This window comes from Corapipo altera, unplaced genomic scaffold (assembly GCF_003945725.1).
Source record: "Corapipo altera isolate COAL_440 unplaced genomic scaffold, ASM394572v1 317, whole genome shotgun sequence".
NCBI lineage: Eukaryota > Metazoa > Chordata > Aves > Passeriformes > Pipridae > Corapipo > Corapipo altera.
Window position 1 is genome coordinate 776,596 of NW_020884989.1, and position 22,064 is coordinate 798,659.

Genomic DNA, 22,064 nt, shown 5'->3' on the forward strand with positions numbered 1-22,064 from the left:
TATACTGCCAGCATGGCTGCAAAGTATTCCTATCTGTATCTTAAAAAAGAGGGAGCTGAGGCACAGAAGGATTAAAGGCTATAGTTAGACCACCTACCAAGGCATCTGTAAGAGACGTATATTTCTGTGATTCAAAAGACTGAGGGAGTGTTTAGACCTCCTGTTGCCAGGCCTTGGCTCCCTACAAGAAGTCATTAAAAAGAAGCAAGAGTTGTATTTGGTTCCCTTCTCTGAGTAGCTTAGCACAATGCAACACACCACCTCATTCACCATATAAAAAACTTGTCTCCTGCCTGGAGAGCAAGAGCTGAGAACCTCTCATTGCTCCTTTTAGCCCAGATCCTGGAGCTCATCTCCCAGCAGCCACAGCTCAGCATGATTCACCACATGGCGAGTGCTGGTAGGAACAGATTCAAACCCCATCTACCTCTAACTCAGTCCTTCACTGTCAGTGACATTTCATTAGCTTGCCACTTCAGGAACAGGTTTTGCACAACACAGCCCTGTTGCACGCAGCCACTTCCAGCCCAGAGCAGAGTAACCTTCACCCATTCACTTACTTAGTCTAGATCTCGAAAGATAGTCGCCATGGGTTTCACAGCTTGTTTATAAAAGCAGCATTGCTCCTTAAATATACTCCCCAGCTGTCTTTCCAAGCCAGCAAAGTGGTCTTTCTTGCAGGTCAGTCCAAAGAGGGTAAGAACACAGACACTGGACAAACATCCCGATCCTGGGGCTTATCTCTGCTCCTACTGCATTGTAATGGTTTGAATCAGGTGTAAGACAAGAAATGTGTTGTAGCCCTGGGGCACCAGAGGGTGACTGTTACCGGTTTCATTTACAGATGAGGAAGCCAAGGCTTGTGAGGTGAAGCCATCTACCCAAGGCAACAACATATTGGCAAAGCCAGGATGAGGTGAGTTTGTCTAAAACAGCTGGGGGAGATATCTACAATGCTAAAGAAGTCAGGAGCTCAGTATGGTTTAACCAGTCACTAAACTCCCTCCTGCAGTTTTCCACAGTGCACAGCCCATGTGTCGGTGAGGTTACTCAGACTCACGAAGGAAAAACGCTCCAAACATCACTTCTCTTTGTCACAGTATTGTCCTTGTACTCCAAGGACACAGATTCCAGGCATATTGCCTAAAAAATGTACAATCCAGTGTAAATGGAAAGGTAGGATTTAACCTTAAATGAGCAGAACACTCACTCGGTTATAAGCAATACAATCCAGAGGCAACTCTGATAAAAGGTAATCCCTTTCATCCCAAGAGACAGCTATGCACCAATACATGCCATAGCCAGGTGTGCTTTGCTAGCGAGCCAGAGCCCCACCTGCAAGAAGCTTAATCAGCTCTCCCTGCGTTAACTTGGGTCTCACACTGCCTTGGTGGTTTTCTTATCATTCCACTGCTGATGTCCTGAGGCTGGTTTCATTTTGAGAGGTAAGAAGAGAGCTTTTAGCTCTGTCAGGGTCGCAGCAAAATCCTGACCCAGGCATTTAGACTATGGTGGCAGAAAGGAAAAAAGGTGTAATTTGATACCCACCTTTTAAACCTTTTTGAACCAAGTTCACAGTTCAGGGGAGGGCTGAGCACTTCGAATGAGTAAAGTCTGCAGTGTTAAATCTACAGTCTTCTTCCACAGGAAAAAAACAGTCACGTAATCTTCCTCATTTCACGAAAGAGCCCACTAAGGATACTTCCTTCCTCTCCTTTTCCCTGAAGTGCTCACAGGCTAAATGACACACAGGAGAATATACAGGAAAAAAAGGTCAGACGGTATTAACAACAGGGGAGACATCTATCTCGATTTTCCTTTCCTGAGAACTTAAAAGTTCTCATAACTTCATTGCTACAGAGCACCAGCTAGGAAAAAACAGTGCAGCACCACTGATTTCAGTGAAACTTTGGTTCATTCAGAAACCAGGACTGGTATGAGCAGAGGGGGGTTTTTATTATGCTCGTTTGGAAGAAGAGAAATAGCATCGTCATTGTGAAACGCATGCTGAATTTCATCGGAACAGGCAGGCCCTGGAGGAAGAGGTAGCATGAGACCTGGGTTGTTGAGGTGAGAGAGAGAATTCATTTCATGCCCCAGCACAAGGTTGCTAGCAGTGAACTGGGGCCTTGTAGGTTTAAAGCCAGTATGCACACACAGAGTATGCACAGTAGTTATGTGGCTAATGTGCCCTTCTTATTTCAAAGGTGGCAACCCAAACCCAGCCTTAAATATAACCCTAACCATATATAATATTATATATAATGCATTTTAATCTGCTACAAGTATGGTCCCTCAGCATCAACATATTTACATGCCTGGCCACTTCTCAGCATAAGTAATACCTCGCTTGGGCTTCATTTTTCCTCCTGTGAACTTCACATCTGATAAGCATTAAAATCCGGTCAAAAAACAGAAAAACTGCTCCTGCAAGAATAATCTTGTCCTCTGTAGAGACTCCTTGTGATTCTTGGCTCCCTTTCCCAGCTACAAAGCTGGGGGACAGGCAGAGGTGAGAGATGATAAATTTTACCCTCAGATGTTGATGTCAGCAGGATTTGCATATGAGGACAGAAGTGAGCCTGGTGTCTTTCTGATCACGGCATTCCAGATGTCTCTTGAATCAGACAGGACTCTTGGTTCACCTGCTGCTTAGCTACAATAAGATCAATTATGATTATTTTATCTTGCTTATGAAAGCTCAAGTAGAGACGAACTACATTGAAACAGGTAGGCATATGATAGTGTAAATGACGGCAGAGACTGGGCCTCTTTTATAAAAGCAAACCCATAAATGGCCCTAAAATAGAGAAATGTGGTATGAGAAGCCAGACACAGAAATGCTACTAGAAAAGAGAAAGGTTAGTTGGAACTGTTGGATTTCACTCTGTCTTGACTGAAATTTTTATGAAACTCTTCATCTGCTGCACTTTTTCATGTAATTGCAAAGCCAATTTTGCTCTCCAATACAATGGAGTCAGTCTAAAGTTACTTTATTTATTTCAGAGTGGTTACTCCAAACTTAAACTTAGTACAGAATTTAGCCCTGTTTAATGCACCACCACTGCCCTAACTTTCCAGCTGTCACCTAGCATAGCACATTTGTTTAATCTACAGCTGCTGTTGTCTCGACATTCCTTCACTAAAAACCCTCCCTTCCTGAAGTCTCATCATAGCAGTGCAGGCATCTCTGGCCCTTGGTGACCAGCAGACACAGGTCATTAGAAGTGACCTGGAGATTTTTACTACAAGGAATGTGGGTATATATGTGAAATAGGGAAGATAAATGAGACAGCAAGGCCGCTTGAAGAGCCACCACCTCCTCCATCCAGTCACTTGGAAGGCCTAAATATAAATAGGCAAATGCAGAAAAAAAAAATGGGATTCAGGGAAGTCTGGTTGTGGTTGACACTATCATTACCCAGAGGCTGTGCAGGCGCAGATGGCTGTTCAGGCTCCTGATTCTGCATTCACAGTCTTGAGTTTACCTCCTACTCAAGGGAAGAAGCGTATTCCTCCAAAGGGCAAAGTCCAGCAACTCAGTTAAGCTGTTATCCTTCTTTGATTTACTAGATGGGGCTTCAAACTCAGGTGTCAGAACAGGAGGAGGTGTGAAAAACCTAAGTGGAAAACCTATTGCCTAGTGGCTCTCTCTTCTCCCTCCGGAGCAGAGAAAACATGCGAGGAGGCTGACGGACACCTGGAGCATCCTCCTGGCACAGAGAGCCCGGGGCCGCGGGAGGGCAGCATTGATTTGCTTTCCGAAGCGCCGGGTGTGGGAGCACAAATAAGTTCATTCTCCAGGGAGCTTGTAAAATACTAACCGCGAAACTGTTGTGGGTTTTTGTCTTGGTGAACGTGTGAAAAGTTACAAAGGAGTGTCGCTAAGAAAGTGTAAGTGCAGCTTTTGCAGATTTTTGCTGCACGAAGGCAGCACCTCTCTTCTGGTTTATAAACCATTCAAGTCAAATTTATGATGGTGAAGCCTTCTTGGCCAGGGGACTAGGACAAGGAACAGATTCCTCTAAACATCACTGTCCCAAAAGCATATTAACTATAGACAGTAAATAGCAATAACCACCTGTGGCCACTGTTTTCTGTGTCTCTTTTGAATACATTTCTCTCTCATACAGTTTTATGCATATGAGAATTCTCTTTGTCATGACCGTGGGAAGATAGGGGAGAAGTGGAAGTCCCTGCAATGTGCACCCTTCTCTGTCCTTCCCCAGGGCAAATTAAGAGCTGACAGGGCTGCCAGGCCACACATCTCTGAGCTCTCCCAGCTGCCTTCAGAAAGTGGCTCAAGAAGAAAAAACTGAAACCTGCCCCAGAAAGGATTAGTGAACTAAGTGCTCAACTGATGCTCAAAGAGGAATTATGGGGAGACATAGGTGTCTCCCCACCAAATCCATTTCAGGTTCTCCACAAGCAGAAGAGTCGTCCTGGTATCACCACCTCCCAAAACCTCGCTGCCCCCCAGCCTCGTACAGGGGCAGAGCCAGTGTCCCCATGGTCATTCCCACCTTCCTGCATCATCAGGATGAATCCCTTTGACACTGGGAATCACTGTGCAGCTACTGCTTCACCCAGGGAAGAAAAAGTCCAGTAATGCCAGTGTTGACACTTCAGAAGGGTGATTACTTTTAGGCTGTTCCCAGTGAGAGAGGATTCAAACTAAGGTCTTGAGGGTTTCACAAATAACTTCATTTTTTTGCACAGTGGGAGCAAAGATATTACCATATCCCTTCAAGTAAGAAAATCTGGTGCATAATAGACACATATAATAGTCTCGCAGCCATTTTTAAGAGCAAATTCAGAAGTAAGGGGAAACAACAGCCAATATGTGGCAAAACCTGGTGTCTGTTCTCAGGGCTTCTCCATCATTTGTAGTGTTTTTATTTGAAATAAGTGTATCGTGTTCTTCCCCCTTTTTTTACAGTGGTTAAAGATCAGCCAGAAAAGAAGCTGGCTTTCCAATGACACATTGTTCTCCAGCCATGAGGCTTCCTGTCTTATATTCTCCCAGAAATACATTTCACAACTGAGGTAACATTTAATCCGAATGTTCCGCAGATCTCAAAAATTACTTTAGTTTCCAAATTTTTTGCACAGCTTTCTGACATGAAAGTTACTTGTTTTGCTAGTAGAGACTTATAACGATATGGCATTTATAAGTAGATCATAAAATGCTGATGGATAAGCATTTTATGCCTATCAGTAACATTATCATGGGTGCTGTGAGAACATCAGTCAAGGATGTTTTATCAGTCGTCGTAAGAAACCCTTTGACCTTTGGGGCCCTGTAAGAATTGCCTCATCAATTATTTATCCCGTAATAAGTTATTTGTGTAAGTAATTTTAAGACAAAGCTTTACCTTGTTTCCTTTGCATAACTCAAACAGACAATTCCAGAGTAGGAAATGATTTCCCTATTGAAGTTGGTGGGAGTCTTCTTATTGATTTTAACGAGACTGTTATCAGGCTCAAAGCAGACATACCTGTAGCACTTCTTGGGTGTGTTTTCCTCATGATGCCATTTGAATTCGTCTTTTGGAGGGAATAGATGGGCCTAATTTTCCAGCCATCATCATCAGCCAGGCTCGACCAGAAGGACAAGGACAGTAGGAACACCAAAAGCTCCTAGGCTCAAGGCCAAATTTGCTAAACGAGCTCCATCACAACACAGGCAAGTGTCTAGTTGTTGAAAAAGGCAGCATGAGAAAGGAAGTGTATAAGATGAGAAGGTTATTGGGACCCCATATGGTTTCAAGCAGCATAAGGGAGTCACCAGCTCTCCTTCACTGAAGCAGAGGCAAGGTAAGGATTTTCTTAAAAATATCTGAAAATAACCAATGCATTAAACATGAACATGTAAAAATGTTTACGTGAATTTTTATATGAAGAATCTTAGTGATTATTCAAAAGACTAAAATTTCAAAATTTAAAAAAGTCCTATTTCTTTTTCCCTAGGCCAAGTGAGAAGCATGCTTTCTATGTTGACCTGATTGATAAGGGCAGTTCACAGCTCTACCATTTCACTTCCTTTTGCTTCTGTTTCCCAAGCATAAGACAGAGCTCATCAGAGTTTGGCCCAGACTTTGGAAATCTATTTTATCATTGCTCTTCTAAATACAGCAAGCCTCTCATCCCATTTTCAGGAGACACTTCAGCACCAAAGAGACTAATTACCTTTACTGCCTGCCTATAGGGCTTTATCTCTTGAATACCCACTTCATTTTTGGCTCACTGGGAAAAAAATTTATGTGTAAGTCTTAGCTGGGTGAAAGATGCTGAGGACTACATGCTACTGTTTGACAGGATGTGGCAAGACACTTCTATGGCTACAGCAGGTCTGTGTGTTATAAGAGACAGCTCTGTAGTAAGAAAGATATGTGTTTAAATAACCCTTGAGTTCTTGCCCACAGCACTGAACCAGGCAGAGCCCTGTGCTGCTGTGCTAAGCTGTAGCACACATTCAATGGCTGGACATGACCATGGTCTGACTAAGGGGCTGTACAGCAGGGCTTGTAACACAGCAGCTAAGACCACCCCCTCCTCACTCTCCATATGACTGTAAAATTAGATCTGCTGTCAGGAAGAGTATTACATTTTGGAGTGTTGATGTATAGCCAGTTCACATCCCTGTGGCAAACTAATCCTGTCTATTGATAAGCATGTTTAACTTATAATGGGGATAGTTCTTCTAAGAAGAGCTGTAGAAGCCTGCAGTGATCCAGTTGTTTTATCTGAAGGTAGGCAGATTGGAGCAATTCACAGATTTGGGGTTTGGTGGCAGTTGTTTTGCTTTGGTTTGGTTTCAGGACAGCTCACATCTCCAGTTCTGGTCTAGGCAAGGCCCCCAGGCTACAATGACTGAGTCTGATCCATCCTGAGTTCTGTGGCCCTATCAGGAAAGTAAAACAGCTTTTGTTATGCAAAGCAGAAAGTATCCGCCCTAACAACCAAAAAAGATCTCCCATTCAGTAATGTTCAACCAAGAGCCTGTATCAGAATAAAATAATAAATTGTGACTATTTTTTCCTTGGCACTGGATTATCCATGCTTCCTGTGGTTGCCACAGCATCACCCCCTGATGCCATAGCTCTCTCCCTGTTTGGGATTCCCTGACCGGCATTGCCAGAAATCCTTTCTGTCCTAATCCTCTTGACCTTACTTGACATGATTGAAACTGTGTCTGAGTAAGAGGCACGGTCAATGTCTCCAGGGAATAAGTTCCTCCTTAAAGCAGGTGCAGATCTTACCATTGCTTCTTAATGAATGGTTCGGCATCGGTGCTTCTCTGTTTCAAATATAAGCATTAATTTAAGAGTGTAGGAGCTATGGCAGCCTCAGACACAGAAATCTGACTCATCCCAGCTGCACTCTGTGCATGTTGGTCGTATGAAATGCCATCCATTAGAATGCACAATGCCGTATATTAACTTCAAGGGCCAGTGATTGCTGCTTTTCATGTATTGCCTGGGGAGGAGACAAAGTAAACTAGTTCATAATAAGCTCTAATTAAACAGAAACCTAGACATTGCCCTACTTTTCCAAACACCAAGAAAAGTGAGTCATATTTCCTCCAGGCAAGTTACTATTTTCCACACCAAGTACATATAAGGTGTCCCCAGAGCTTGTTATCTCAGGATTTCACTTTCATTTTATGTGTGTGCTCAGACCTTACAGGGGCAAGGTCAGACCTTACAAAGGTCTGGGCACAGCTAAGCAAAGCTATGGTTTTGGCTCAGCCATGGGAGATTTCTCACTACTCTCTGAACCACTTTGGGATTTAAACAGGTAAAAACACAGTGAAACAAAACAAAAAAACCCCCTACTCTTGGTGGGCTACCCTTTAGTGGCACAGTTCACACTAGATCTAAAAGTCTTGAGGGATCCTGCCTGAGGGATACATAGTCACATTGTCCATCCCTCAAACAAAACCAGCCTGAAATGTTGCGTTCTTAGAGAACATGGTATCATTCTCAAGGCCCTGTGCCAAATTCAGCCCTAGGACAACCAGTGAAGACATGTTTAACTGGTAAGTCATTGGGCTCTGCCATGTGGCTTCAGTGGAGTCACTTTGAATTTAACCCGGTGCTCCTGAGCTGAATTTGATCCAGAGACGCCAAATGATGTATCCCAAACTGCATGTCTGAGACATCAAAAGAGGCAGGAATTTAAGACAGACTTTTTCTTGTGCAACTCCAGAGCTGCCTTCAGCCCTCCAGGGTTAGTGACCCTTGTGTACCAAACTCAAGAGCCTGATCCCACTGAACAAAATGGAAAAACTTATGATCATAGAATATCCCAAGTTGGAAAGGACCCACAAGGATGATCAAAGACGGATCAGAGTTTGACTCCATGCATAAATGACAATACTTTTCCCCTGCCTGACCCTGCAAACACAGACTCCACATGCACCACAGGGAGTACCTCAGCCATAATGATCCCCACACACAAAAGGTGCAACACGCCATATATTTCAATTTGCACTTATTACCTCTTATCTGTTCATATGATTTATTTTTCTGCTCCCCTCCCCACAGCAAACTGTCGAGTGATGAGTACACAGAATGCCCTTTTGTCACCAGTCAGGTGTCAGTTGGGGTACCTGATCTGTCTACCTGGGTTTATCTCTGGATTCATTGGCAGGAATAAAAGCTTCTTTAATAGCACGAATATGACAGGTGTAAAAAAAATAATCTGAGGTTTACTTCCAGCTTTGGTCAAACAAATGCACAATAAAAACAGACCGATGCTGAGTGAAAATCATTTGCCCTGCAAAAGTAGTTCCAAAATAATCACCAGCAACTATGGCTCTGGCAACAATTGATATCAGATTTGGAATAACATGGGTCATTCAGGACAAACTCAAGAAAATGCTTTGGTCTTGTCAGAGAAACAAGTCTCCAAATAATAAGGACCAATGTTTCAGGCTCTCTGGATATGCTGAATGAGGTGTACATCCTCATCCAGTTTATCAATACTGAAATTATCTACTTGGATTTTATTATTTATTGATTAATCCAACGTGAGATCTAAGCTCACAAAAAACTAATATCACTAATTATTTCAAGCCTTGATCCTCATGTCTATGTTTCAAGAAGGAGAAAGTGAACCCCCTTCTTCCAAAACATGGTGCATTTCCTACTGCCAAAGGCTCCATCCCTAAACTAGAGCAACTAAGGTATGAGTCAGTCCAGCAGTTTCCATCTCCCTGTGCAACGCTTCATGAACACAAGTGTCAGGTAACTTTCCTTCACCCTCTTGCACTGTCAGGAAAACCATAGTTTGAAAGAAGGTGAAAATTAAGGTTTTCTTTATCTAACACTGACAATCACAGGGCGGAAAACAGTGTGTGGGGGGGAGAAACTTGCTATTCAAAAATCAGCAAATTTTTTAAATAAACTATGTGAAATATCTGGAAATGTATGGTCAAGCTGCCATTACCATTGCCATTCTCTAACAGAGCAAGAGTATATTGTAAATGTATTTAGAAAGTTACATTCCCAGCCTAAACTTTATAAAATTATTGGTTTGGTTATAAAAATACCTTTCACTGAATCTCAGTACAATACTTTCTCTCCTGAGCTCAGATGATTTTCTGAAAGGAATGTGTTTTATATGTTTAGAAAGTTTTGTTCTATTTAGCACTTTTCCAAACATTTGTTCAATCCCCCCTTAATTTCACATGGAATTCTGCATCCACATCATCCTTTAGCAAGGAACCCCAGGAAGTTATACCCATACTGTCAGAAAATAAGTCCCCCTTCTGCATGTTCTGAATCTTGTTCCTTCATCTGATGCTCCCTTCCAAGTTCTTCCATTGGAAGATCAACAGACAATCCCTATTGACACTCTGTGTCATGCACTCTTTCAAATCTGCCCACATCTTACTTTTTGCTAACCTAGATCCTTCTTTGTGTAGAAGTTATTCTATGTTTCTAACTTGATTCCCAGGGTACCCGTTCCATTGCATGTAATGTAGCTTAAAAATTTAAAAATATAGGAAATTACATTATACTAGATTAGTTGCCATTAAAAAATCCCCACATTGTTTATTTCAATGTTCTTCCTTGAGAGTAGTTTTCAATAAACAACTGTACTTTTTCTTCTCTGTCCTAAAGTCATCTAGGAAAAAATTATAAAAATATACTTGGAGTTGTACACTGAAGAATGAGGGAAAATAAAGGAAAATACCAATCCTTTGAACCAGCCTTTGTTGGTACAGTTTACCCATGCATTTCAAGTCAGAAATTCTGAAATAACAGAAATCCATACACCAAACAAATTCCTTGGTCAATTCACAGGCAGAAAGTTTGTCAGGACTAAAATGGTATCTTCCTTCCTAAACCGTACAGTGTAATATAATTTATGGAGCTGTTGTACTTCTGTAGGGAAAACATTTGTGAGAGACGACTGATTGAGATTTGAGGAGGGTTGTTACTATTCTGATTTGTTTAATAAAGTGTATGTGGCAGAGAACATAAGGAAGTGATGTCGGTGCCATTCTCCACAAAATAAAAAAGGTGCCCAATTTTAAACAGGGGGACCAGGCATTCTGAGGTTAAGTATCCACATGGGAATAAAAAAAAAAAAAAAAAAAAAATTCTCAGAGGAAGCTAATTAAATATTCTCTCCACCTCCTTCGCCTTATTCATTCTCGCCGTTCCTTCCAATTGGCGGGGTCCCATGGCGACCATCGTGGGAGAGAAGCATCCTCTTCAGCCGCCGCTCCTCGCCATGGCAACCGGGACGTCAGCGCCGGCAGCCGAGCCCCGCCGCAGCCCCCGGGTGCCCTGCGCTGCTCCTCGGGGCCCTGCGGGGCCGGCCCATACCCCAGGTGCCCTGCGCTGCTCCCCGGGGCCCTGCGCTGCTCCTGCGGGGCCGGAGCCGGAGGGACAGCGGGCCGTGCCCGCCCCGTCGGGGCGCGGGGCGCTGTCCGCGGTGCTGCGGGGTCCCGGCCCGCACGGACCCGACGGGGCGGCGGGAGGAGAGCCCCGGGCACCCGGGTCCTGGTGGGGGGACAGACACATGATCCGCATCCCACATGACACAGAAAGGAACTGAGCGGCAGCCGACCTGCGAAACGTCATTTTTCCTCCGTTAAAGAAGAGGGGCAGGACACCCCATCCCTCCCCGCTCAAGCGGCTCTGCAAACATCTAGTCAGAGACAGCTACAGACGTGACGATACGCCGTGGTTCCCAGTATGACTGGGACCTTTCCAGAGGTGCCTCCACTTGGGATAACAGGTAGAGCACGGAGGAGACCAGTGCCTCTGGGACTATGCTTTGGAGCAGGTATGTGGATGGATAGGTGCTGTGCTGAACACTGCTGTAGCTAAAGGGATAGTTCTCCCCGTGGAGACAAATGAGATGATCTTTTCCAGCAATTTATCTTATGCATATTTACTTACACTCATTTAAAACCCTTGGGGTTTGGCAAGGAGGACTCATTCCTCAGGAGAAAATGCTCTGTGGGGCTTGAATTTTAAGCTTATTCTGCTGAAAGCAGAGAGATGTGTAGCATGACTACAGAATAACTCTCTATATGTTCTGCACAAATCTACATTCTCCATATCTATATTCATTATTTTTCAATTATGCTACTTATTTGTTTAAAACAATCCCCTTACATCATCAGTTCAATGGAAGCAGAAAATTACTTTTATGGTAATGGAGAAAACCAATCTGCTCATCTGGTTTTTTCTGTCTCTAGATACATTCAAACAGCTTCTTCTTTCCTCTAAAACAGCTGTTTTTGTATTTTTCAGTCATTAATTTGAAATCATTCTTTCTGAAAACGTTGTTTCCCTTTTTCTGTGTGGGTGCCTGGATGCAGCTACTTAGGGAAACACCACAGGCACAGCAATCTTTGCTTATCTGTAGCCAGCCTAGGAAAGGGAGCTGTTCTGGTTTTACTAATTCAGACACATATTGTCTAAGAATCCATAGCAATATTTCTCATTTTTCCAGCTGGCTTCCAGCCAGTATGCTGGCTCCACAGAGTAATGGAGAAGCAATGTGTGCATGAGGCAGGATTCACAGCCAGTTCTTTCTGGCTAAGATTTTAAAATGTGTTTCTTGAAGATCTGTTGTTAAAGTCACTGTAAATCACTTTAAAAATTGTCTTGGTTTGCAGAAAAACTGGTTGCCAATCCAGAGGCATCCTTAAAAGCTGATCTGTATTTGGGTGTCTAAATATGGATTTTTGGAAACTTGATTTATGAGTAAGCTTGATTTATGATTTATTTTAAGCATGCTGGTCTCAGATGAGTCAGTAAAGGGAGGAATTTCTACACCTTAGTCACATTTGGGGAGCTCTGCTCCTTATCTTGCAGACTCTTACTCCCCCACAGTTCTCCTGTGAAGCCTCTGTTTGCAAAGCTGTGCAGTGAAATTCCCCCATCTGGGCCACACCATATTATCTCCATCTGCATTTTCCTTTGCAGCATCACCAGGCATCCTGTCTCAGGTGTTTAACAATTTGGAAAGCAACTTCAATCAGACAATGCAGAACAAACCCCTAACATCCTCAAGTGGAGTCTATTTGCCCTACCCACCACAGACAGTTGTCCCAGTGCCAAAACATGACATAGAGCTTGTGCACTTGGGATTTCTTCATTCCAGCAGCTTCCATAATTCCCTAGACTTCCCCTTTGACAGGCAGCCAACACAGTTCTTGCAATTGGCATCCTGTCTATGAAGATATCTCCAGTTCAGGGCTTATCAGCAGGTTGACATCTTGCCTCAGTGGCTTCTCCTAGGCTGCTTTTGTCCTCCTTGAGTCTAGCTCAGCTGAGAAAACCCCTTCCCACAATCATCTCCACATCAGGCATTTCCAGTTTAACTATAAGCTTTGCACAGCCTTCAGCCTCCCAGTTTCTTCAACAAAGTAACTATAGGCAGACTATGAAATGCTCTCACTAATCACCATGTTCTCTGGCAGAGACTCGTGAGAATGTTGTTCTATTGCTCATTCAGGTCTCCTCCTCTTATTCCTATCAGATAAGTCCTCCTGGAAGCATCTTAGGATCTCTGGCAGCCCTAATTATTAGCCACCACTGTCACCCCACTCTCTGTCACTGTGTCTAGCACAGGTGACCTGTGTCATGTGAGCACAGTTCCACGTTATTGAGTCAAGAGACATATGACAGACAGTCTCACATCCCAGCACAAATGTTTGAACCAGTGCAAAAATCCTGCTGCCATATTAACTTTTCGTGCGATGAGAAAGCAATTTTCACAAGATTTAATATCAAGAGCTCCTTTCTACATGACCTTTCCATACAAAAGCAACAAAAAAAACTCCTGAGGTTCTCCTGGAAGAAGAACTTGTGCTCACTGATAGCAAGAGGGTGCACTAAGCTGGTGAAGTCCTCACTGTAGCTGCTGGCACATTTTCCCTGTGGGGGAGAGGACACTCAGTGGGGAGAGGGTGAGAATTTCCAAGAGATGGGAATTAAAAGCAGCCAAGAGCGAGATTCACCACTGCTTATCTGTCAGCACCCACCATGACAAACCACCCCTGGTAAGCACTGCATTCCTCACATCACACAGAAGAGTGTGCTGTGTTGTAGGCAGGGCCTGGCACTGCCAAAAATTAGTGCAAGCATGTGGGAGAGAGCATCTATTTTTTTACCTCTGAATCAGGAAAGGGTACAGCCTAGCCATGTCCAAGGACAAACTCAATCCCCATTAAGGGGAACCAGAAGCCTCCAAAGTTTATTTCAAGCTTCTCTACACTCTTCTTGGACAATTTCAGTAGGTGGAACCTATTTTGACAGGAGACTTGGAAATTAGATTAGTCACTCTTCTCCACTTTTTCATGCCCCCACAGTCACACTGGGCACAGATCTGGGTTCTGCTCTCATTTTTAGAACACTGCTAATCTGGAGTTTTGCATACTAGTCACAGCAGTAGGAAGGCAGAATAAAGCTTAGAGACATTTAAACCTGTGGGTCTTTCCTTCGGGGAAGAACAGTTAAGTCTATAACAGGAGACTCAAACCCTTGTGTACATGTTTGTAAACTGTGTTACACTGGTGTGCTCATGAGGTAGTAGCCAGAGCACTGTTCTCTGTTTATCCCCTATGATTAGCCAGACTAGGCTGTGGACAAGAGCAGAGGAGACAGGTGGAAGGAACAGGTAGTCCAAAGGTCTTGGCAAAACCAACAACTCTTTTGGCATAGCCTGGGTCTGTGGAAAGATGGCTGTGTCCTGCCTGGGCCTTACAGACAACCCTACCCTACAGCTACTGCAGAAATAACTTCTCACTGCGAGTGGCCCTGCCTATCTCTCCAGAAAAGCCTCCTTTCTACATATCTGAGTGTTGCCAACCTCATGTGTCCTTCAGCAGAGCCCTGGTTGAAGAGAGTTACAGCTGTTACCTCACTCTGGTGAGGTGAGGGTCTGTGTCTGGGTAGTATTGAGCACAAATCTGGCTCATATTTTACCACTGTCTGTCCCTGAACCAGAGCATGATGTTGGGTATAAGTGGAATCTGCAGTTACTGTAAGGGCTCCTTCTCCCTACCAACACCTTGGGGTTTAGGTGCACAAATAATTACTGGGTCTTAGCAGCTCATCTCAGGTTAATAGTCCTGCAGTGACTTCTGGTATGTCAGTTTTAACCCACAGAAAATACATGAGAAAAATTCATTGATTTCAGATGCAGGAAAATGCCATTGCTCCTAGAACCTTTAAGACCAGAATGAGCTTCAAGACATGGTGACGTCTATTAAGGAGACTAAGCCAATATGCAATTGTGACTTATGAACGGGTTTGAGTCCTGCTTGTTCATCAAAGTCATGCCTCGTGGATTTGCCCTGAACCCAGTGCTACAAGCCTGCTGCCAGAGTAGTTACTCCAGATGTGAGCTAACAGACCCAGAAGCAATAGATGGACCCTGGTCTTGTTCTAGTTTGTTACTGCATATCTTACCCATTACTTAGGTCAGTTAAAAGGGTGAAGCTGACAAAGGATTCTTCCTCAAGCAGCCAGTACAAGAAATGTAAATTGATCCCAATGTCAGCAAGTGTTGTAGTATTATATCCTTGTCCTCAGTTTTAATACCTTATGAAAATAGTCAGGAAAGAACTTGAAGAGTCAATGAAGGTTGATGGCAAAGAGGCTGCCTAGTTGCCCTTAATTTCCTTAAGCATAGAGCAAAAAAATCTTGTTTAGATTCATGCTCATGCAGTAGCCAAATATAACATATATTCTGTAGATGTGCTGGAAATTAGAACATTTCCTTCTTTTATTTGATTCCATCCATACTTCCTGCTCCCACGACCTCACCCCGCGATACAGGCTTGGCCCTCAGATCCTAATACAAGACGCAGTAACACATATCAGCTTACATAGTCAGTTCAGGTCAGCAGCTTTTACTGAAAGCTGAGCTGTGCCCACATCAGCACTGAAAGCTTCATCCATGAGCCCATCCACACTTACATCATCTTTAGCTAGGCATGCTGCAGGATAAGAATCTCCAGCAGCTGGGTGAAGCTCAGGAGCAGACAGCAGCATATGAGATATGGGTATGGATCTCAAAAGTTTTACTGAATTCAAAACACTTTATTCTCCTGATAAAATAGGGGCAGATGTTTTCTATCCTCATGGAATGCAGAGAGTGAGGGAGAACACACTTCACCTGAAGAGATTTTAAGCTTTGCTCAGAAAAGCTGCCCAGAGAAAGGAAAAGCCTTTGTCAGAGGAACAGGGCAAATAGCTGAGCACTTTTATGAGCACTGGACCAGAGAAAAGAACTGGCAGGGAAATGGTGTACTTACAAAAGCATGTGTATCTGCATTCCTTCACTGGAAGCAGAAGTACTAAATGGCCTCAATATGCACACAGTCATCTCCACATAGCAAGACACTGAGAGAGACTCCCCTCTTCTATAAAGGGATTTTTACACTGACACAATGAGCACATGGGGTAGGTAATTTGAATTTAGGCAGGGATGAGTGTCACCTTCTAGCATCTTACAGTCAGACAAAAGCCCTCCCTCCCCCATTCTGGTTCATCTTACATTTCTAATGTTGACTAAACTCAGTTAGATGAAGCATTTCTCTTCCAGTCTGGCAGCTATTCCCAAGATACTCTTCAGAGAGGGAAGTTTATGGAGTAAATGACCAGTTTAATGCTTTTGAAATAACTTTCTGGGCCAACGTTTGTCTGGTGTTTTGTAGTTACAATGCAGAGAGGCAAAATATGTTGAATAAAAAAGCTCCTCTGCTAGTGCTAGGTCAAGTAATGTGCAATGATCAGTTTCTTTAGCTGCCTTTTTAATCCTGAAAACAGTAGTTGGCAAACAAAGTCTTTATTCTTTTGATTAATCATAAAAAGAACCCCAAAGCAACAAAACATTTATTGCATTCTTTTGTGAATCTCATTATGTTTTGCTCTTCCAAATTGCAGTGGACACCGCACTTGTAAATAGGAGAGTAAACATGCAAACTCACAGTAACTATGCCATATGAGTTTTATGCAACAGCAAAGTATATGTGGTGGTGATTTCAGGAAGTTCTTGTAGCTCAAATATTTAATCTCTAAGTAATAGATCTGTTTTGGAGAGTTAGCTATCAACCCAAAGGGATAACCCTGAAAATGGATAGATTTGGTTTCCAAACTGCAAATTAAGGTCAATAAAATGGAACAAGGCACAGGGAAATCTCTCTTTGATAATTATGAGTCATTTCACACACCCTTTCTTTTGCCAAGCAAATGCACATAAAGTAGGTTTTAAAACAGAAATACAGAAAGTCTTTGTATCAGTTTTAAAAGGATTCCCACTCCAAAATATTTGAAAGACAAAGTGAGGTAAAATTATTCAAAACATTTTTGCTAACTAAAAATGTAATTAGGCCTCACATATTCACTATATGTAATTTTTACTTCTTGTGTTTTTAAATTTCTGCTTATTGACCTGCAAGGCAGAGGGAGGTGACCGAGCTCACCACTGTTTTTTACAGATCTGATATTTATGAGTTGAATGGCTCACTAACACTTAAAACATATTTCAGTAAACAGTGAAGCAAACAGGAACATGGGAATTGAGGATAAATAATGCAGCAAGTTACAGAATCTTTAGGTATTTGCATCCTAGACCCATACAGAGTTGTGCATTTGCTGAGATTTCATGGTCATGGTTCCTTTCAGAACATTACTTATAATGCAGAAGTTCAAGTCTCCACTTTAAAAATAGACTTTCCTACAGAAGAAAAATATATGTTGGGCCATAGATTCTAAGGTTCTTAGTGCTAAATCAGGGCATGATTCTGATCTCAGTGCCACCTAGGGAAAATAGGCTTGAATAGAGATCCTTTAATATAAAAGACATCAGTTTCTGATCCATTTGAAAGAAAAATTATCTATGAATAAGAATGCAGAAATCTCAGAGCACGTTGGTCAATTAGATAGCATTTATTTTTTAAAAAAATAAAACAAATAATTGCTGTACAATGAGAGAAATCTTATGCTCAAGTTAGTTAAACTCCCTGCAGTTACACCTGTACCTTGTGGGCAATGTGCTGAATGATCCTGAATTTTTCCAAGGAAGAAAGAATCACAAAATATAGTATTACTTGCACATGTTTTGGTACCTCTTCTGTTTTACTCACAGTGAGGAAACTACCACCTCCAGAGTCGCATAACCAGATATTTTACCTCTCAACACAACAATGATCTTTGGTGAAGGGTGGCACATGGAACGGGCTCTTCAGCTCATGTATTGCTTCCTCTGCTAGCAAAGGTCTAGTACAAGACAGCTGGATACATCTCTTGCCATTCTCTCTCCTCTGTAGGCACCCACTGGTTAGCTCTCCATACGTGTCTCTGAGTGGGTCACATACTGTTCCCTGTTGAAGCTGCTGCATTCCTGTCTTCTCAAAGGCATGTTTGCAGGTAACCCAAGTTCTCCAGTCAACAGTGGCTGGGCTGACTTTTAGGCAAAATACATCAGGAAAAAAAGTACTATTTGAGTACTACAACCCTATAACTATTTTTGGTTTTACCCACCTGCATAACTAAACGTTTCAGGTCTGAAAAGACACAGAGAGCAGATTTGCCCCACAAGGAGAAATATCATGAAAACAGTGTTAGCGAGTCTGCATATTTTAACAGCTTAAGAAGGTCATTGCATTCTTGTATCAGACTCTTCAGTACTGGTCAAGAAATTTTATCTGGTTATTCTTCTATGAAGCTTTATTTGTAGCTGGCTATTTTTAATGGCACATACTTCTGCACAGCAAGAAGGGAAATCAAGAAAGAAAATTAGCCTATAATGTTCTTTTCTATCTGGTTAATAGGCTCCACGTGTATTATTTTATGACAGATAATTCTAACACATAATTGAGTGGGTTGTACTGTCAATGCATCCTGCCACTCTGCCAAAGATAGCAGCCCAAATGCCCTGCCAACAGCTGATGACAGCAGGATATCTCCAGGGGAGCAGATCCACCTGACAGAGGATGGTGAAAGACAAGTAGGAACTCTTTGAGAAGTCAGGAATCATCTGCCAGGCAAAGCCAGCAAGAAAACGATGAAGGAAGGCAATTAAGGATGAGGGGGAAGGCAAGGCCAGGCTGGGCAGCGCCCACAGCCCTCCAGCAGAAGGGGGGACAAGGGGCAAAGTATGATCTGCTGATGGACCTCCTTGCAGTTGACAACTCAACCACCACTTCTTAGTCTCACTACTGATGTCCCCCCAGTGTTATTCTGGCACGAGGGTGCCATGCAAATATTCTTTGTTTAACCAGCTCCACTGAAACAAACCCAGTTGTTACTACCCTCAAACCATTTCAACTACAAGTCATGCATGTCAAGATGATGACTGAAAGGACATCAGGCTGCAGCAAGGTGCTTGTATACATATAGCCACTAGAACTAGCTATTTTCCCATTTTGTCCTTGTGGTAGGCTAAGACCAACCCAATCATCTGGCTAAATTCAAGACTGGAAATTTTGTCTGTTAATATATGCATTCTTGTCTCTTGCTCCTCGAAACAGGAGGTCATACCTATCACATTCTGTGGTGTGTCTGTCATGAAGGTACAGTAAAACATCTTCACACAGATAATGCACTCAGACAAACTTTAATTCTCAAGCAATGAGAGATTAACAGGTTCTAGGTTTGGTGTTACCAGCTGGGGATATTATTACTCCACAGACAAGACCAATGACCCGAAGTGTGCCTGTGCTCGCACACATGCTAAAGGCCTGTCCTTCTTCTGGGGGGATGGTGCTGGTAGTGAGGGAACTCAATCCCAGGAAGCCTCCTTTGATGGCATCCCAACCCCAAGGAAAGGGCTTCCCACCACAGACATGCTGCTTCAAGGAAAACCACACAAAAAAGGTGGTTTCCAGTGGGGGTCTCATTTATAACCTGTTCCAGTCAGGGGTTGTGGGCATCCATGGCGATGGTCCAGAACATTCTCTGGGCTGAGGCTTCTCATTGCCTGGGGACTCCATGTGTTGACCAAGTGGTCCTGCCCTTCTCCTTCCCCCCACCAAGGCAGGGATGGGGTGGGGCTGTAAGGTACAAAAACAAAGACATGAAAGGCTGCCAGCCACTACATATCGGTGAGGGGGATGGGGTAGGGTGCTCCTTACACAAAGGACCAGCTACAATACAATCCCAGCAGCTGTATTTCAGTGTTAACTCAGAAATACAGAAGTCACATGAGCATCCATGCAGTGTATATTTCTGCCAGTTTCTCCAAAATTAGGGTATACTACCGAGAATTCTCTTGTGTTGCTTAAGGTGGGCTTTTCACACAGAGCTGTTGAAATCTTTTCTCTCCTCTCTTTTTGCAGCCTGAGCAAAAGACATGGCTGAGTTTGCCCAAACCATGGATAACAGCAGCAATCCTTTCCTTCTCCCTACCTTACTGCTCCTGCTGCAGAACACGAGCAACCCCGAAACCTCCATCCCTCCTGCTGGCTGTGAGATGACAGAATCGTCACCCACAGGACCTGGCTCAAGCAGGAACCACACTCTCTTAGACTACGGACTGAGGCCAGGGGAAATTGCAGCAGCCAGCATGGTTTGGGGAGTGTTGTGGCTGGTTTCTATCTTGGGAAACTTCCTTGTCTGCTTAGTGATCCACAGGAGCAGGAGGACACAATCCACCACCAACTATTTTGTGGTCTCCATGGCTTGTGCAGACCTGCTCACCAGTGTTGTGAGTGCGCCCTTCCTGCTGCTCCAGTTGACCTACGGCAGGTGGATGCTGGGGAACGGGATGTGCAAGCTGGTAAGGTACATACAGTACCTCACCCCAGCAGTCCAGATCTACGTGCTCTTCTCCATAGGCGTGGATCGATTCTACACTATTGTCCATCCCCTGAGCTTCAAAGTGTCCAGGGAGAAAGCCAAGAAAATGATTCTGGTCTCTTGGCTCTGTGGTGCTCTTTTTGCATCACCAGCTTGTTTTCTCTACAGCTCCAACAGTGACCACCACTGCAACTTTTTTCTACCCAGTTCTTGGCAAGGAACCGTCTATAGTATCACCCTCCTCTCAGTGGTGTTTTTGATCCCATCCCTCCTCATTATCCTCTTTTACAAGAGAGTAATTAAGTACATTTGGAGAATAGGCACAGATGGAATGACTGTCAGAAGGACAACAAATATTGTCCCAAGAACAAAAGTGAAAACCATCAAGATGTTCTTAATGTTAAACTCGATGTTTCTCCTGTCCTGTCTCCCTTTCTACATGGTACAGCTGTGGCACCCACAAGAAACAGACTATAGAAAGAGCTCCTTGGTTTTCCTGGCTATCACCTGGATCTCTTTTAGTTCCTCAGCCTCTAAGCCAACCCTCTACTCCATCTATAATGCAAACTTCAGAAGGGGGATGAAAGAAACTTTTTGCATGTCTGCCATGAAATGCTACAGAAGCAATGCATACACCATCACCACCAGTTCCAGGATAGCAAAAAAAAATCATGTTGGTATTGCAGATATTCCAGCGACGGCCAAAAGTGTCACCAAAGACTCCACCTATGATGCTTTTAACAGAGAAGCCAAGGAAAGAAAGCTTGCCTGGCCTATTCCATCCAATCCCCCAAATACATTTGTCTAGTGGACTTCATTGCTTTGAAAAGTTACCTTGTAGCCCCAGAAGAAGTAGTCTTCTCTCCTTTTTGAACCAATGTATAGTTACATATTTTTAACACAGGTTTTAGGGGGGAAAAAAAGAGATGTTTTATTTTATTAAATGCTTTGGGTTTGATGTATTTGTTCTATTTCATTTCAGTTATCATGTTCTGCTTTGGGGAACTCCTCTCCTGGAACCACCAGCAATGCTCTTCTACAAAACAAGAGTCCTTATACTCTCTATCTGTAGAGGAAAAAGGGAAAGAAAAAATACTGTTTATATTAATCCCCACACAGGATGGGCCACAGTATATAAATACCTAAATCCACCCAAAGCCATCTAAACTTCCTTCTGTTATGTCTCTGTGAATACCACTGCACTGTGGTTGTCCCTCAAGTTGAGACCCCACAGGTAAGATGTCCATACATGGGCCCTGTTGGCCTCAGCCTGAGCCTACTGACCTCATCAGTGGCAAAATTCCCACTGCCCCAGCAGGGTCAGCATTGGGTCAGCCCTGGATGCCTTTGCATCTCTGTCCTTGTGCCTCTCCAGAGGTCTCACAGTCCTAACTGCCCAAGAAAATTCCCCTCCTTTGTCTCGTCCTCCCCTCCTCCTCTCAAGCTGCTTCTGCACTCAGCCTGGTGCACCCACCCAGAAGCTGGGCCTGGGCACTGCCAGGGAGCAGACCTGCTGAGCAAAAGGAGCCATGTGTGTGACAGGCACCCAGGGCCTTCTCATATATGAAACTGAGTGTGTTCCCTGGCCTGCATCCCTTCTGCTGAGGCACAGCCATGGCACTGCAGCAAAGAGTGGCCTTTCCCAAACAAGAGCAGGAAAACAAGCTCTGCGGTCCCACACTTGCCTGATGGCATCCTCCACAGGGGTGTGTTCGAAGAGGTCCCTAATAGGTGTCCCAGAAGGGACAACCTGCCTGAGAGCTGTGGATGCAGGTGGAGGCAACT

The 22,064-nt window shown here is 43.6% G+C and overlaps 1 protein-coding gene across 2 annotated transcripts; it reads left to right on the plus strand.

Annotated features, from left to right (window-relative positions):
• The first annotated feature begins 10,886 nt into the window (after window positions 1–10,886).
• On the plus strand, window positions 10,887–21,241 carry LOC113958170 (probable G-protein coupled receptor 19). 2 transcript variants are annotated; one of them, XM_027666274.1, is made up of 3 exons: window positions 10,887–11,304; window positions 17,810–17,909; window positions 19,820–21,241. In XM_027666274.1, the coding sequence occupies exon 3, from the start codon at window positions 19,834–19,836 to the stop codon at window positions 21,085–21,087; it is 1,254 nt and encodes a 417-aa protein (XP_027522075.1). In that variant the 5' UTR covers window positions 10,887–11,304; window positions 17,810–17,909; window positions 19,820–19,833; the 3' UTR covers window positions 21,088–21,241. The 2 variants fall into 2 exon arrangements, with proteins under 2 accessions (XP_027522075.1, XP_027522076.1); XM_027666275.1 differs by lacking the exon at window positions 17,810–17,909.
• Window positions 21,242–22,064: the final 823 nt, after the last annotated feature.